Below are 18,172 nucleotides of genomic sequence, written 5' to 3' on the forward strand. Positions count from 1 at the left end.
CCAGAGAAGTAGTCATGTTAACTCAGTGGGTTGGAGACTATATTTTTGGGAAGATAAGGGCACAGTAGGTTGGGCTGTGTCACACATGCATGTGAGGACAGAATTTTTGGGGGAAAGGAGGGAAAGTTTTGGAGTTTCCTTTGTACTTTTAAAATTATTTTAACCCAGCTTTAAGTAGTGGTGTAGTGGTTCAGGCACCAGCCTAGAAACCTGGAGACCATGAGTTCTAGTCCTGCCTTGGGCACAAAGCCAGCTGGGTGTCCTTGGGCCAGTCCCTCACTCTCAGCCATAGGAAGGAGGCGGCAATGGCAAACCACTTCAGAAAACTGCAGGGACTTGTCCAGGCAGTTGCCAGAGGTTAAGAGTGACTTGAAGGCACATCCCACCCCCCAAAAAACAACTTTAAAGTTAATGCTACTGGTGTCATGTCCTTTTTGCCTCAAAAGGTTGGAAAGCATGGTGTTGATTTTCAGCAATCTTTTTTGAAAAGGCATTCTTAATTTGTAAAAAAGAGATTCAGGGCCTGCATGCGGCTTGTAGCTGGCAAAAAATCTGAACGTTTGTATAAGCTGTACCATCAGTGTCAAGCATGCCCGCAACAGCTCTAGTCTTGAAGGGTCACACTACCTACCCATTCTTGCTATAGAAATAACATTCCTATGTCCTGCTTCCCACATCCAAGACATTACAGTTTTCTCAAGGCCATAAAACAGAAGGGTACAACACAGCTTCTCCCCTCCTACACCATGACTTCACTGTCTAGTGGTTAAGGTGCTGGGCTGGAAACCAGGAGTCTGTGAGTTCTAGTCCCTCCATAGACATGAAAGCTGGCTGGGTGACCTTGGGCCAGTCACTCTCTCTCAGCCCAGCTCCGTGCAATGTAGACTAGCCTCCTCATGGTGCACCCTGGGCAACGTGACTTGTCATGGCTAAATAATCTACACATCTGGCTGCTGGACCTCACGAGGATTTCCCAGCAAGAAAAAAGGAGCATGAACACCAAACTGCTATGCCATACGATTAAAAAAAAAATAAATTCTAAGGCTATTCCTCATTTTTTATTCATTCCCTATTCTCATTCTACAAACAGCTTGCATACCCAGTCATTTAGAAAAAGAAAAAGAAACTTGTAAAATTGATACAATAATTTGTAATAATAATAATAATAATAATAATATGTTGCTAGTGAGTGGTCTCCATCTTTTACAATTACAAAAATCAACTTCAGTTTTTACCATTACCATCTAACACAACTACTATGGGTGAAATAAAGATTCTAATGAAGCTGGGAAGGTTATTTGTAGAATACCAGTGCCTATGTGAGGAGACTTAATATTTCCTCCACTAATCAAGTTACCCCTGCAAAACACCCACTTATTGGTTATTTGGAAAGGGTTCTTCTCTGGCTGAGCTCAGGCCCCATAATGTCCTGTCCTGTCCTTCCCTTCCCTTCAAGTTAGCTTTGACTCCTGGCAACTGCCTGGACTAGCCCCTGCAGTTTTCTTGGTAACTTTTTCAGAAGCGGTTTGCCATTTCCTCCTCCTTCCTAAGGCTGAGAAAGAGTGACCAGTCCAAAGTCACCCAGCTGGCTTCATGCCTAAGGTGGAACCAGAACTCAGTCTCCTGGTTTCTAGCCTGGTGCCTAAACCACTACACCTAACTGGCTCTCTTTTTCCTGATATAACAATCAGTAAAAATCAGTAAAAACCTATCGAGAGCCTCTTCAATCAGAAGAGGGGATACAAAAAGAACTAAACTAAAATAAAGTCCATCTGAGGGAAACGGCTCGCACAAATCATTGCATCCTCACCACATGTCAGCAACTAGTATCTCAATTTGATGCATTACAGAGCTTCCAAAACAGGGAGCTATTTCTGAAATCCCACCATCAAGTTTGACTCTTCAGTTTCAAGCACATTCTCAACTGAAACAGGGAGATTCAGAAACCACAATGGTTTTGCCTGGCAGTCTGGGACCAGAATTCTGTAGGATGACCTGGGAAAACAGGGGGCTGGGCTGGGCTGCCCTGCCTCACAGCTGGTGTTGGATTTTCTATTTTCAGTCTTCTCCTGACAGAACTATGAAGGATATGGACACACACACACACACACACAGTCAAAACCAAGCAGGGCTATCTTTCCATAATCAACTATAGATGTGTAAAAACACCTTTTACTTTATTGGAAAGATATTATTCAGAAGGAAAGCCAATACTCTCCACTTACATATGAAACACAGTATATATTTCACCTTTTCCAGACCTAGTTGTAAAGGAACTTTAAACCCTGCCTTCTCATGATTTTCTTCACATAGTGACATGTTTTCTAGGAATTATGAAGGCTAGCGGAGAAGAAAGCACCTTGGGATTGTCTGCAAATCAAATCCACCCACAATAATATTGTTTTCAAATCTGTATTTTATCTCCCTGACAAGGCAATCTTTCTATACTCATTTCCCTTTCTTATTAGGGTCACGCACTGGCCTAAAACGACTTCAAAGGCCTTTATTATCATAATCCAAAAATCCGCACCTCAGCTGGAGCCACAGAACAACTCTTCTATTTATCGGAGGCTGTACTGAAGGTTGCATTCTTGCTTTGGGTCATTGCCCATGGACTTGGTATCGCTCTACAGAATTAACCTTTTCTGCCTGTCAATTTCTCAGCTTAAGCAGCCAAGCCAGCCACTCACTATTTCTTTCTACAGTTATCATGCAATACATGAAATCTTTCTGAATTAGAACTGCTTTGGTTTTTCATTGTTTGGAGGTTTTTTGATTACCCATGAGCCCAAACTACTGAACTATTTGGCTGCCAAGTGTGCAAAGGGGAGCAGGTAGAGAAGAGACAGAGGGTTTTGGCTGGTGCTTCTAAATGCCAAGTGGGCCCGTAATAAAGTATTCTTGAGGGACTGCCTTTTCCTGGTTACATCAGCCCATCCATTAGATCTGGCAGAGAAGGCATGTTGCTGGTACCATCCACTAGGACTTGCATTTGGTGGCTCTCAGGAGTGGGCCATCTCTGCTGTGGCACTCGCCTTATGGAACATTCTTCCCCCTGAAGTAAGGTTAGCTCCATCCCTACTATTGTTCTGAAGTCCCTCAATACCTGGTTATGTCATCAGGCCTTGGGGCCCCAGGGAACCAGCGACCTCCTTAGATGGCTCTACTGTGGTTGATCTTTTTACTCTCTCTGTGTGGTTTGTATATTTTAAATTTTTGGTAATATTTTTATTTTTCATAATGACTTTTTATATTTTTATAATGACTGTTTTATGTTTTTGTATTTGCATGTATTTATTGTTTTATTAATTGTTGTAATGCTGCCCAGAGTCACCTGTTGTGAGATGGGCAGTCATATAAGTGTGATAAATAAATAAATAAATAAATTCCTCATTCAAAAATAAATATTAGATGAGAGGGCAGACCTGGCATATATTACTGGGGACAAAAGTTTGAATGTCTCTCATGGAGCTATGCCTCTCTGGGTTTCATATAATGCAACAGCCATGACCCCAGGGCAGGAGGATTGATGGTTGTCATCTGGGAAACTCTCCAGGGAACCAAAGGCAGTGCCTTTGTTCTGAGTGTAAGGGCTTGTTTGTGTGGCTATGCTTTAGCAACAAGCTGCTTCCCAAGCTGCTGGACCTCTTTTTTAGAGCTGGTGTTGGAATGCCCCAGGCTTTTAGTGCTAAAGGACTTTAATTTATCTTCTCAGGAAAAAGAGGCAACTCACATGATCATAGCTACCATGACAACCATGGGCTTATCCCAGATGATCATGGGCCCAACCACATAGGAGGCTATATATTAGGCCTAGTTTTTGTCCTGGAGCACTTGAGATGTGATCTGAGAATAGGGGGAATTTCCAGTAATGCTTTGTCATGTTTAGATTACTCTCTGACCATGCTGCTCTGCTGAATTTTACAATGCCAATGCTCAGGGAGGAAGGGCCTGTTTGAACAGTTTGCACTCAGTTGCCAAATTGATTCGTAGGTTTCCAAAGGGTGCTTGGGAGTTCCCTGAAGCTCTGGCAGGTACTTCTGTGGAGAACTCTTCTGAAGCACCAGAAGAGAAACCTAAATGACACTGGCATAAATGAAGAACGGATGTGACCAAACAAGGGTAAGAGCTCGAAATGAAGTTAATAAGAGCAGCAAACCAAACTTATTTCTCCACCCTTACTACATCCATTGACAACTACCTGGCAGTTTTATCACTTTATCTTTACTGGGTAAACTTTGACAGGAAGACCTGCTACTGGGTCATTGCAAAGAATTCACCCATCATCATGCCAGTTCAGCAGGTCAAAAAAATGATGGGGGCTTTGTCTGGTGTGGTTATTTGGGATCATTCTGAGCCAGTGGATCCTGAGAAAATGAACAAGATACTCTGTGGACTGATCCCCATCCCACCTGGCTAGATGCCAGGATGCCATGGAGGTGACCAAAGGTTGGGCAGTGGTGAATACATTCTTGAGGGATATGCATCTGCCTCCAGCCTTGAAAGAGGCGATGATATATCTCCTCTTCAAAAAGCTATAACTTGACCCATCTACTTTAGACAATCATCTCCCACTCTCTATCCTTCCCTCTGGGGGGAAGGTTGCTGAGAAGGTAAAGAGAATCTTGAAAGAAACAGATAATCTAGACCCTTATCAGTCAAGATTCAGGCCTAGTAAGGGACAGAAGCTGCATAGGTTGCCCCTGCTAGATGACATGAGGCAGGACAAGTGTGGACCTCATGAATCTCTTGGCAACTTTCTGTACTATTGTCCATGGTATCATTCAGACCAGGCTCTGGAGTTTGGGAGTCTAGGCTCCATTTTATAGTGGCTCTTCCCCTTCCTGAGGGTCTGGTTTAATTAGTGATGGTGGGGAGAGGTTGAATCCATAAGAGCTCTGACATTGCCTGCCTGCCTGCCCTGCCCCCCGTTGGTGTGAAGTATCACTAATAAGTAGATGATGTCCAGTTACACATCTCCATGTCTTGTTGAACAGGTGATGTGGTGGAATTCCTGCCCTAGTGCTTGGAAGCCATGAGGCCCTAGATAGGGAAAAGCAGACTCAGGCTGAACCCTAATAAGACCGAGTGGATTCGAATTGAATCTGGAAATATTCCATCCTGCACTCATACAGCTCCTACTGGAACAATGGGTGGAGGCTGTGGACAGGAGAATCCTGTGTAGTTACATCTTGGGTGCCACTTGTGGCCATTTCTGGATTGGAAGTCTTTGTACATAGTCATTAATGCCATTGTCATATTGTGGCTGGACTACATCAGTTTGTTTTACATGAGGCTGCCCTTGCAAACTATTTAGAAGCATAGCTACTTTGGGAGCTGCACTGGCTACCAATAAGCTTTCAGGTGCAATTCAAGGTGCTGGTTGTCATCTTGAAAACTATTTATTGCTCAGTGCCTGAATACTTTTGAGGTCATCTTCTCTGAATTGAATCTGCCCATCCAATGAAATCAGGAAGACAGGGCTATTTAAAGGTCCTGTCTTTGAGAGAATGCCATCTACAAGACCTCAGAGGTCAGCCCTCCCAGCTATAGCCTGCCTCCCCTTTATAGAACAATTTATTCCAGAATATCCAGCCCCCCTCTACCTTACTGGACTTCTGAAGCACTATCAAGATTCAGCTCTTTAAAAATGCATTTGTGGATATGGAGTTTTAGTATATCCCAGTGGATGGCACTATAGTGGTATGTTGGTTGGTGTTTTATGTATCTGATGTTTTTAACTCTAAGTTTTGTAAGCCACTTCAGAGCTTGTGGGAATTTAGCATCATAGGAATTTAGCAACTGAAATAAACAAGGAAACAAACCAATCCAACTGATTCAACAGGACAGCAACCCTCATCAACAAGATTGGATCTAAAAAGTGTGGGGAGACAGAGAGAGACTGATTTTGCTGTCTCATTCTGACAGCTCTTTGCAATTCAATATTCATGATGCATTAAAAACAGCTCATTTAACCCCTTGACCACTGAGGCTCATGATCAAGTCACTTTCCTAACCATAATTAGTAGATTTGTGAATGAAGACTTAAGGGTTGTTCCATCTAACGCAATATTTTAAGAACATAAGAGAAGGAACTCTTTCTGCTACAACAGGCCAAGGCCAGTCAGCATCCAGTCTCCCAGTGGCAACCAGTTTCTTTTGGGAAGTTCACAAGCAGGTCATGGAGAGCTATTGAATGCCTCATTCTCCATGAACCTGTCTCACCCCCTACTAAAAGCTATCATAACAGCATCCAGATTTCTCAAAACGCAGATAATTTTCTCTGTTGGCTCCTAGGATCATGGTGGTTATGATAACTATGTTGGAAACTGCTGCACAAAGATAGCAGGTCTCTTCATAGCAGCTGGTTCCTGTTATTCAGTTTAAATAACATTGCCTTGATGAATCCAGCAAATCTGCCATTCTGTTTCCAGCAGCAGCCAGCTCTGATCATAAAAAAGGTATACAGCTGATGGACATTCCCTGCCATGTTGCCTGCATTTATTATTCTTTGAATTCTTCCAATACCATAAGCACAGATGGGCAACTCAGTGTCTGCAGGTGTCCCATTTTTAGCTGCCTTTGAAGTTCAGAAGTGTAGTTTTCATTAGCAAAGCAGGTTGCCGTTTTCCATGGAGTTAAAAAATAAAACAGCAATACAGTATACTCTGATGGGATTATACAACTTATGAAGAAGAAATTAAAAAGATTTGAATCTCACATGGAATTACTGTATGAGTGGGATGGCAGGAAGAAAGTGGGGAAAAAGGGAGGTTTTCTCATATTTTACAATAGGATTTTATTTATGAAACTATCTGTAGCAGACAGAAGCACCTAACCACACTTGCCTGAACCTGAAAATGCTAAGCCTTCTTAGTACTTAGTAGACCACCAGGATATCTCATGTGGTTACTAGAAGTTGATCTTGACTTGAGGGAGTCTTGGCCTTTGTACCTATTCTGTTTAAAATCCACTTACCAGGACTGTATTTTTGCAGTGGAGGGGAGGAGAGGACCTTTAACTGACACAACTTTGACACAGCAATAGAACGCTATTGCTTGGAACAACTAATATCTTAATAAGAAATAAATGAATGTGAAAAAGATGAGCCAAAACTTACAAATTTCCTTTCTTTTTTAGATACACAGAATTAGAACTGAAAAGGGTTCAATAATTCAATCATCCTTCCTGAGTCTGGTGACCTTCAGACTGATTAAACAAAAAGTCTCATAATTCCAAAATAGCATGGCAAATGGTCAGGAATGATGGGTGATGTAGTTCAGTCACAAGACCAGGGAAGTCCTGATCTAAAAATTTTCCCTGCTCTACAGCTGAAACATGTGCTAAAAACATGCCTGTTTTTTGTTTGGAAAAAGCTTCTAGAGAAGACGTTTTCATACTTTCTCTAGACAGTTCATTCCATTGTAAAAATGGTCTTATTCTTGAGCTGTTTTCTTTCTAGATTACATAAAATTATTTTCTGTTGTTTTTGCTGAAACCTCAGCAAGTAAGTCTTTCCCTTTCTGAGTTCTTGGAAAGAACTCTCCATCCATCTTTCCTCTACAAATGCTTCATTCTTTTCTGATCCTAATACTTCGTTGATGGTTGATAACCCAGATGGTCTGTCACAGAAAATACAAAAATGCCACATTTATAACTTACTTTCTAAAGTAACCTCTATTTTTAGTTTAGTTGTTCTTGGATTGTCTAGTAGCTAAATATACAAATTGCCCCCACCCCCAGAATTAGAGACAATACAGATTGTACTATGTCCAACTGATAATGCAAACTGGCCATGTAATAATCTCACTTTCCCCCCGAAGCAAAATTTTGTCTCACTTATGCTACATTAGGCCATGGGGTTATGAACAGCATACATGGCATTATTAAACATTTGGCCTTTATAGGGCTCTCTTTTACAAACTCAGTCTTTTCATTACTATAGTCACATTAATTGGCTTGGAAGAAAATTTTATTCCAGGAGATTGCAAGATTTATCCAGTCTCTGAACTCAATCCAGAAACAGCAGGATCTTCCATTAAAAAATCTTCAGTACAGAAGCAAAAGAATGTGGAACAAGAATACTAGAGGTATGTAACAATTCAGATTCAATCTCCAAAATGTGTTTCAGAATGTTTGAGACTGCAAATGGAGCACCTGCCTCCAATATTTTAAAAGAACTGTATCATTCCCCAGAATTGCATGAGTGCCCTTCATAGCTGTTGTAGAATTCCAGCAGAGTATGGCTGTTTTAAAGGGTTGCAAACAAGTGCTATGTTTGCCCTCTTTTGCACTTCAAAGCACCTTCTGGAGATCAGATCACAACCCTAAGGAAGCCCACAGACAATAAGAATACTGAACTTGATGCATCGCCCTAAGTTCCCAATGGCTGTGTTCTCATATGTACATATCTGGTCATTGAAGTTACCTATTTTGTGGGTTCACCCAATACACTGGATCCTAAACTAATCAAATAGGATGAGCTTGTACCACACGCTGCCCCCCATTAAAAACACCCCCTCCTCCCCAAAAACCCTCTAACCAAGGCTGCGGCTAACAAAGTTTAGCATGTCGTACAAATGCTGCGTGCTAAGTCCCTCTCCAAGTAGTGGAGTGTGGGGGCAAAAGCAGCCAATGTGTGCTACCTGATATAACCCTTTGCTTTTTAGAAGGAGATTTGTTGGAATATTTGTTAGACAATTAAGTAAGTTTTCTCTTGCTTTTCTCTTGCCAGACAATAAGCTTAATGTTACATATAATGTGGCTTAATTTTGTATTGCAGCTAATAAACCACACAACTTACTACAGAATTAGATGAAGAATAATGGAGAATAAATTATGCCCAGAGTGAGTTATGTTACATGCTACTTCATTAGAATTTTACATATGCTTTTTAAATTCTGTTTTTATAATGCTACATTATTGTAATGTAATTTTGAGTAAACTCCCAGAATTCTCTACAAATAACCATGCTAGTTTGGAAACTGGTCTATGCATTTGCAGGGCATTTAGGTTGGGGAAGGCCAGAATAAAAGTATTTCCTCCTGATTCTTCAAGCTGATTCAAAGGCATTGTGTAGCATTTTCTTCTATCTTGTGTCTCAAACACAAAGAAAAAGGAACAAAAGCAAAAAGAGGAAGGTAAAAGCAAGAGAAATACTGCAGAGGAAGCATACTTCAAACTTCTTACCTTTTTCTTACTGCAATAGATCTGCCATTTCTTCTCTGCTGGTAGGGCAAACATGGCTTCTCTATGCTTATCCGTAAGGTCAAGTTCATCCTAGCAAGAAAAAAAGGGGTGGGGGGAGAGAGATAAAGGTTTATTATCAAAAAAATAAACAGTGATATTCATTGGCATTTTAGCTAAAGGAGAGGACCCCTCCTTTTTCCAAAGACTGGCTTAATTTTTTCCCCTTACCTCGATAATTATTCATATCATTTACTATCTTGTTCACTTTACTGCAACAATGGATTTAAGAGTCTGGATTCTAATGAGCTTCCTGTGAATCAGCCTCCCATAATATGATCCTGGAACAACTCCTGGATCTTAGATTGGTGATCACTCATATGTCAAAATCAACATCTTTAAGACTTTAGTGACTTGTGATAAATTTTGGCCTTTTAAAATGTTTTAGTTTTCATTTAATTGTGGTGGCATTTAAGGATGCAACCGATGGCCTGGCACCCACAGATTTCTTGTGGCCAGAACCAGCTATAGCTTTCTGCTCTTATTTATTTAATCATTGATATCCTGTTTTTTCAATCAAAATTCTCAAAGTTCCTAGATCAATGTGTTCATTTTTCTATTGTATCTTCACACACTATGCAGAAGCAATGCCTCTAAATTTACAGCCATGCTGTGAAAGGCTTCAGCTGAGCTAATGTTCTCAGTCATATTCCAGTTATTTATCAAAGGCCTCACTGCATTTATAAACCAAAACATTCCAGCATGCCGCCTAACCCTTTGTGGCAGGAGGCGCCAACAAAGTTCTGTAGCTTAGGTTAGTGTTACTATACTCTGAATTAATTTACAGTATCACCATAAGCCAGAATTCCCAAGAGTTAATATGCTGATACATGCTCTTTGGCTGTTACTGCTTGGTTCCTCCAGAAATCAAGAAAGCCTAAACAAATCATGGGAAATCCTGTCTGTGGTTTGTTTAATGTTGCAAAGAAATCAGAAGGTGAGGTTTGTTTCTCTCCTAATAAGCCGGAGTCATAAGCCAAGAATATACCCTATCTTATAACCCTCATATATTGTATACTGTACCATGCCTTGTGTTTGAAGGCAGGAAGAAGCCAGAGTTCTCCCATTCAGACACAGTACAAATGAAAGCATAGATACAGAGGGACAAGCCAAGAGGAATCCATCAAGCAATTTGCATTAGCATGCCTGCTTTTTCAGAATAAGTCAGTATACTTGTCAGTATACTTGGCAACTCTAGCTTATAAACATATGCATATTTATTTATTTTACATCTATAGACCATTAAAGTCTGATTTGACTCTTGGAACCAAAACATCTCAAAAATTAAAAGAATGTAATAACTCTAGGCATCATAAAATTAGTAATAGATGGACATCTATAATTATCCTAAGGTCTAAAAGCCTAATGAAACAGGTTGGTTTTAAGGCCTTCCTAAATTAGGAGAGGGTGGAAACCAATCATACCTTCTGGGGCAACATGTTCCACAATGTGGGGGCTACTACTGAGAAGGCCAGCCTCCTAGCCCATGTCCCCTTCATTATGTGCAGTAAAAAGTATGGGTTGTGTGCTACTTGCATTGTGTTCCTCAGAACATTTAAATATAGTAACAATGATTCATTTGGCCCTTGAGAAACCACTATTGTTACAGTCTTCAAATAAAGCAGGGGCCCCCAAACTCTTCAGCTCATTGACCCCTTCATGAAGTTTCAGACTATTCATTGATCCCTAATCATTGTATGAAAATAATTTAATAAATACTATTTTAACTAATAGTATTACAAACAACAACAACAAGCTGTTGAAGAGTCCCATACTGACCACTTTGGTGAACCCTGACATAAAGCAATCCCTCTGTGAAGGGAACAAAGAAAATGCATTGCTTGTTTAATTTTTAAAAAAGCACACAAACGTGGTGCTTTTGGCACAGAAGTGTCAAACAAGGGAGCAATCTCATTTTAACCCATCACCATATGAAATAATTAGGCTGACCATGCAAGATGTTGCATAGCCAGCAATTCTACACACAAAATTGAGCTTCCTGGACTGATGCACTAATTTTGATACAGCAGATAAGATGCATAGAGCAGTGTTTCTCAACCTTGGCAACTTTAAGGTGTATGGGCTTCAACTAGCAGAGGCATTCTGGGAGTTGAAGTCCATACTTCTCAAAGAGATGAGAAACACTGGCACAGAGGGTAGAAAACTGTCATAGGCAGGAATTTCAAGCTGCTGACAAGCACCTGGTGGCCACATGAACTGCCTGCAAGGAAAACAAAAATGCCAGCCACATCCTATTCTCCCAGCTTCTTAAAATGAGGGTGAATTGGATGTTTTTGTAAAGAAAGCATACAGTAATGGGGCTTTGTTTTTATTCATCATCGTGATTTGAAATTCTGTGGCTCAATCCCTAAAGCAATCAGCACACAAACTCCATACATGCAGCTTCAATTAACAATCACGAAGCAGACTAATTAGTGAGCAGAAGATGCCAATTGGCAACTAGTTTGGTAGGCTATTTGCAGTTTGTTTGTTGGGCATGACTGGAGAGTGGGTAAAAGAAAGAAATTACAAACATACACTGCTGGCTGACCTGTTGTGTGAGTGAGCTCAGAAGTAAATTAAATACCCTGTTAATTATTCTAGCAAAATTTTAACATTCTACATTAGTCTTGCAATTGCATCAATTATTTCAGAAGAGGCTTTTGCAGACCATGCAAGTAATTTTAATCCTTTGCAGCCCTGGAGGAATTGTGGTTACCATTTCGAAAAGTAAAAAAAAAAGTACTATCCCAGATTGGTGGCTGCATTCAGTCTACACGTAACTGACATACCTTGTCCCTACATATATAGATTTTAACACCTCTACTGACCAATCTTTCCACTATGAGGAACTGGGTAAATTTTAAACATGGGCTATTAGATCTTCCTGCCATACCTTTAGCCCCAGAAGTCAGGAAATTATTAACTTACAAGGTTCAGGAAATTCACTTCCACATCTAGTTTTTCAGCTTACACTGGAACAAACTCAAGAAGTTTTATGCATTAGCTCTAGAATTCCTTGGCTGCCTAAGTGAAGTTGAACCCAGACAAGTTCTTCACTTCTTACAAAGCTGTCCAGAATCAGGAGGAAAAAAATGAATTTGTGCAGAACAGCATAAAGGTAAAGAAAAGTAAAATAAATTAGATGGAAGAATAAGAGTATTTGGTTCTTTTTTTAATGCGTCCTACAGGATTCTCTGAGAAGCCAACAAAATTTCCTGGCTTCACTTTGTAGAAAGGTAAGAAGATGAACTGACATAGCAACAATGCAACCATAAAACAAACTTGAGCACGCAAAGGGGAATGAATATTTCCACAAATCTCAAGATTTCTGACCCAGTCTTGCATTATATGGTTATAACTCAAATGTGAAAAACACCTTATTCTAGCGATATGGTAATTGACATGCATTAACTTGCTTCCCTATGGAAGAACAGGATTACTTTTCTGCTTACTGATACTGATATTATCTCTATCCAGTAATTTATAATACAGAAATAAAAAACGGGGTAAGAGAAGGAAGCATTCTTAACTGAATTAATCTGAACCACTTTGGGGGACTGGTTGTCATGCTTCTTCCTTGTCTTCCAAGGTAATAAATTCTCAAGTGAATGCATATTCATTATAATAAAAATATAAAGCCTCTATTGGTGAAAGCAGGCTTGCTCATTGTTCAAGTGACTTCAATATCAGAATGTTCATATCACCAGATTATTTTTGTAATTCCAGTTTATATTAGGCAATGAATCCTTCTTTGCTCCTATGGAATGTAATACATATGAGTTTAATCCATTCAACAATACATTCTTTTGCACTAGCAATCTAGTAGGATTGTGGGTTTAATACTGGTCTGCAGTATTAGACCAGTCAATTATAGCTAAATTTCAGATTTAAAATATGCTCTGTTTGATCAATGGGGATCTCACAGACTGAAGAGCACACAATTCAGGCAGATAAGAGGGCAGAGACCAGCTCTTTCTCTCAGTGTTGAATCTAAACAACCAAATGATTTTGCCTTTCACTTTGTTTCCAGAACTATGAAAAATATCACAAAAGTTTCCCTCTAGCAATAAGAAGGAATCCTATGAAAACTGAAACTGATGGTCTTCTCAGCTGAAATGATTCTTAAGTCTGGGTTTTCCATATATTGATGGGATACAAGCTGGTTTGATTTCTGATCCTAATCCTAAGGTATAAAGAGATTCTATGTTCCAAATGTATAAAAAGGAACATATTTAAGCAATATATTTTGGCAATATATATTTCTGGAATATTCTATTTATTCATTAAAATGTATGTTCTACAACCTAATAAAAAGGCATTTTCAAAAGTTGCTCACAGTGGATATATCAATACTTCAATGAAGCATAATAATATGGAATGTAATTTTTAAAAATGTAAATGGTGGATCAATGAACTGAGTGAAGCTGTAGTAAGCCATAATAAGAGGCCAAGCTTGTGCACAGGTTGAAGGCTTATAGGACATATCAGCCTGGAAGCTTGGTAAGCACTTTATTATTTCTCTCCAACAAGAACAGAACTGCAAATGGAATCCCTTGACTCTGCTCAGAACAAATATGTCCACTGGCACCCAGCTTTGATGTAGCTATCAACTGACAAAACTTTCCACTTATTGATGGACTGTTGGCTCAAAGAGGACAAGATGAAGCTCTTTATTATACAACTGAGGTCTATAGTACCACAAGATATTATAGTAGCCACCAGTTAGGATAATTAAGAAAAAAAGAAGTAGACTAAGTCATGAACAATAGATTTGCTAATGGGCTTAGGCAGCATGGCTAAAGGGAACATCCAAGTTGAGAATCAATATACTTCTAAATATTAGATGAGATAGCTATCATCATCATCACTCTATAAAATATTTTTGGCAGTAAGATGCTGGACTAGAGATAAAACTTTTGATTTGATGCAGCAGCCTACTGGGTTACATTTTGTAGTTCTGCTCTGTGATAATCTATACTGAATATTTAATTGTGCAGAGTGCTGAAGGAGAGAGAGAGAGAGAATGGGGCAGTCCCCATAATTCTCCAAACCCAATACCACCTACTTCCATTCCCTTGAATGGAAACCTTAAAAGGGAAATTGCCATTTCCCTGAGCTGGAAAATATAATCCATACCGTATGAGAAAGTTCAGTTACCCATGGACTTTCATTCTTTTTAGCATTAAACTTCTAATAAAAGCTTTGCCTACCATTTCCAGCTCCAGCTCCTCTATGAAAAGGCAAAGAAGGAGGGGGGCAGTGAAAGAACAAGTCTGCTGGAACATCTTAGCAGATCTTCATCAGTGATAGTGGGGGAAAGGAAGAAGTTGCCTTTTGATTTTGGGGGGAAAAAGAATTAGATTCCTTGTCTTAGAAGTTCAAGATCTACATAAGAGACCATTGCAATATGGCAGCGAGAGCGAATAGTGGTATAATAGTGGTATCTATCTGACTGTTGGGATGTTGTTTGGCTGCCTTTTGCAACAAATTGAGGGTTGCAAAAGCACAAAGACATTAGATCACTTTTTAATTTTAGGTTTATTTAATTCTGGCGAGCACTTATCATTGGGGGATAGAATAGATGCACTGGCATTTGTGGATAATACGTTATCAATCACTAGTCTGATGTTCATTGAATAAATTCTCATAGACCTATTATTAAACATCACAGTTCATCACCTAAAATGAGACAATTCATCTCTTTCTCCATTCATAGCAACCAGCTTTTGTCCATCTGTCCCAACACACTTACTCTGACCCATAATAACAGCAGGTCTTCATAACAAAACCATATTTTGCCCAATGCCTATTAAGAACAATCTTCTCACATTCTCCCTGTGAAGTGTATTCTTTTTCTTGCCCATGTTGGATTTCTCTTTTAGCCAAAGCTGATGTTGTTTTTTTTAGTTTTGTCCATCCCTCTTCACCTCTGTATTTTTTTCCAGAAGTTAATTACATTCTTTGAGGAACCCAATGCTGCTGATGCAAGTCAAGCTGGCAGATAATCAAAATCAGTTTGTGAAGTGGCAGAAACCACCCACTTCTTAAAGATACAATAAGAACTTCTCCCTTAGTGATGCTAGTTGAATGACCACAGCACAGAAAACTTTGTTGTGGCAGGTCCTTACAAGATTAGGCAAAACTGAAAGACATAAAGGATTGCACATTAGTTCCATAGAATAATTTATGTACCATCTTCCCACACCAATAAACATTGTGCAAGTACAGCATAAACATGATTGGTTGTTTTAAAAAAATAGCAACAGAACCACCCCAAATGGCTTTTACATGACCAAACTAGAGAGGTGAATCTCTTGTATCCAGTAAGCAACTTAAATAAATGCAGTGTAAACTGTAGGCTAGGAGTGCCATGTATATTTCACAAACTGGTGGGGAAAACCAGACAGACAGAAAAAAATAATTGGTTGTGGCTGAGTTTGCTCAAAGATATTTGTCTAGTCACCTGTGGCAAACAAGAATCATCTTCAAATGACAAGGCAAGGAAGCTTTCATGAAATAGAAGAGAACAGGCTCTTGTGTCTGCAAGTCATCAATATACAAGAAGTAATTAACTGACATGTGTAGACATGTAGGTTAATTTAAAAAATAAAGTGAAAGCAAGTGAGTGTGATACCAAGAGTTAAAAGATTCCAGATCCTTAAGGAGCATTGCTTCTGAAGACTGGGAAGCATATCACAACTGTGGTACGTCTCACTTAAATTAGAATTTACTTAGGATGAAAACTATTCAAGAGAAGAGGCAAAGACTGATATAATCAGGCACTGGATTAGTTCAAACAGCATAATAAACCATAATATGGTCTGCTTAAGAATTTCTTAGTGTATTGTGTGAATCCAGCTAATTATGACTTATCCAGTGAAACACAAACAAACCAGCCACAATATAGAGGGATGTATTAATTCAATTAGTTAGGGAATATTGAGAAAATTAGGAATAGTTCGTTTATAACAAATATCAAGAATCAAAATTAAGAGTTTACCACCAAAGGACAACTGGGCATGTCCATTCTGATTATACCCCTCTTCAAAGGAACTCAGAGGCATATACAATAAGGTTTCCTTTGAATTCCTTTTATCTCCACAACTACCTTGTAAGGCAGGCTGGACTGAAGAATACAGTCCCAAACAGAATTTTATGACCGAACTGGGATCTGAAGCAGGATCTTACCCATCCACATCAAAAAAATCTAATATTTGGCTAACTGGGAAAAATGCAGTACAAATAAGTCCTTGTAATGTGAAAGATTTTCAGTTTCACGATTTAAATTACTCGTCTTAGAAAAATGGGTGCCTCAATTGAGTCTGAAAAGATTGAGACAAGTTAAAACATTTGTTGGTTCAATTTATATCCTGCCTTTTCTCCAGCTTAAATGGGGATTTCTCTTCTTCCTACAAGGGGGAGAAAAGTTGAGCTAAGAAACAGTGATTGGACCCCAAATCACAATGAGTTCCTGTGGCTAAAGGTAGTTGTGAACCTGAATCTACTCCAACATATTAATCGCTACACCACAGTGACATAAAAATACGTCATAGAATTGCATTATAACAAATTAATATTATGGTCACTTGCCTGGTTTACACATCACATTGGCCATAATCTGGTTTGTTTGGTTTAGCATGCTGCATAAAACCATCAGTTATGGTTTATAAGCCATGATTTATGGCTTAGCTTTTATTTATGTAAGTATTTATTTATAAATGATTTATATGGCGGCCCATCTCACAAGCCAGCCACTTGAGGCGTATTCGGTAAACCTTTGGTAAGTAAGCCAAAGCTTCAGGTATTTCCAGCCCTGGCTGGTGATATTGGTGATATCCTGGGATTTTCAGCAATAAAGCAGGTGCTGTTCCAGTAACCCACTATTTTACCTGATGAAATTGCATGAAAACCAGATAATATTCTCTAAAACTTTGCACAAGAATATTTCTTTATTAACACTTTTCTTTGCATTTTTAAAATTAATTTTGCCATTAGCAAATAAAGAAGGTGTTAACTGAACTTTTCTTGATTTCTGTTTGGTTCATTTGAGAACATGGCAAGCATTTAAAGCACTTTTAAAAAGGCTTCAGTACCCTGTGAAACAGCCTTGAGGTGCCCTACCGATTCAACAATTCGGCAGTTAAAAAGAAACCTATTACTCTACCTCATGTGGTGTTTAATTTATGAGAAGATAGAGTTGCAGTAAACACAGCTGACATCACTTGAAATTTTTTTGGAGGGGAAAAAAAAACAGGGCTAAGTGCCTGCATACCACCACCATCTAAAAGGCTAAGAAATTATGGAGACAAACATTACATCTGCATCAATAAAAACAGAACGGCTGGCAAATTATCGCTGCTGCTTGGCTATTCCAAGTCATTATTTCCTTTTGTTTCTTAATAGCAGTTTAGGTAGTTTCTCTTTTAGAATAATAAAAGAAATATACATAACCCTGGTCAAAATGGTTTACCATATAAAATAAGTTGGAATGGGAGAGGCAATGATGCATAAATATACAATTTTATGTAACAATTATCTTTAATCTTTACCTTTCCTAAATTCAGCTGCATAGAAATATCAGGAATTGAATATAGAAAGATAAAGATTAAAGATAAAAGTTACATAAATGGTAGTTTAGCAACACCTGGAGGGCTGCAGATCCTCTGCCCCAGGCTTGTGAGCCAGATGTACCAAGTACCAAGGGGAAGGCACTGAAGATTGAACTTTTATGGAGGCACTTTGATAGATTTAAACAGTGAATTTTAGGAGCATGAGTGTATATTTATTGTGAGATTGTTTACAGCTAATTATTATTTACTGATGTAATTATACCATCAGAATGTTACAGTTCTTGCTATTTTGTTTACAGTGGATGTTTTAATGTTTATTGTTTACCATGCAGGATGTTACTATTTTATACTTT

At 39.0% G+C, this 18,172-nt stretch overlaps 1 protein-coding gene across 1 annotated transcript in view; it reads right to left on the reverse strand.

Moving 5' to 3' along the window:
• The window catches only part of DAAM1 (dishevelled associated activator of morphogenesis 1), a 164,297-nt gene that overhangs the window by 67,772 nt on the left and 78,353 nt on the right, over positions 1–18,172 (reverse strand). Inside the window, exon 3 of the mRNA XM_063290469.1 lies at positions 9,190–9,279. Within this exon, the coding sequence (XP_063146539.1) occupies positions 9,190–9,279 (90 nt within the window). The remainder of the gene's footprint in view (positions 1–9,189; positions 9,280–18,172) is intronic.

The sequence above is a fragment of the Candoia aspera genome, chromosome 1 (genome assembly GCF_035149785.1).
Source record: "Candoia aspera isolate rCanAsp1 chromosome 1, rCanAsp1.hap2, whole genome shotgun sequence".
Taxonomy (NCBI): Eukaryota; Metazoa; Chordata; class Lepidosauria; order Squamata; family Boidae; genus Candoia; species Candoia aspera.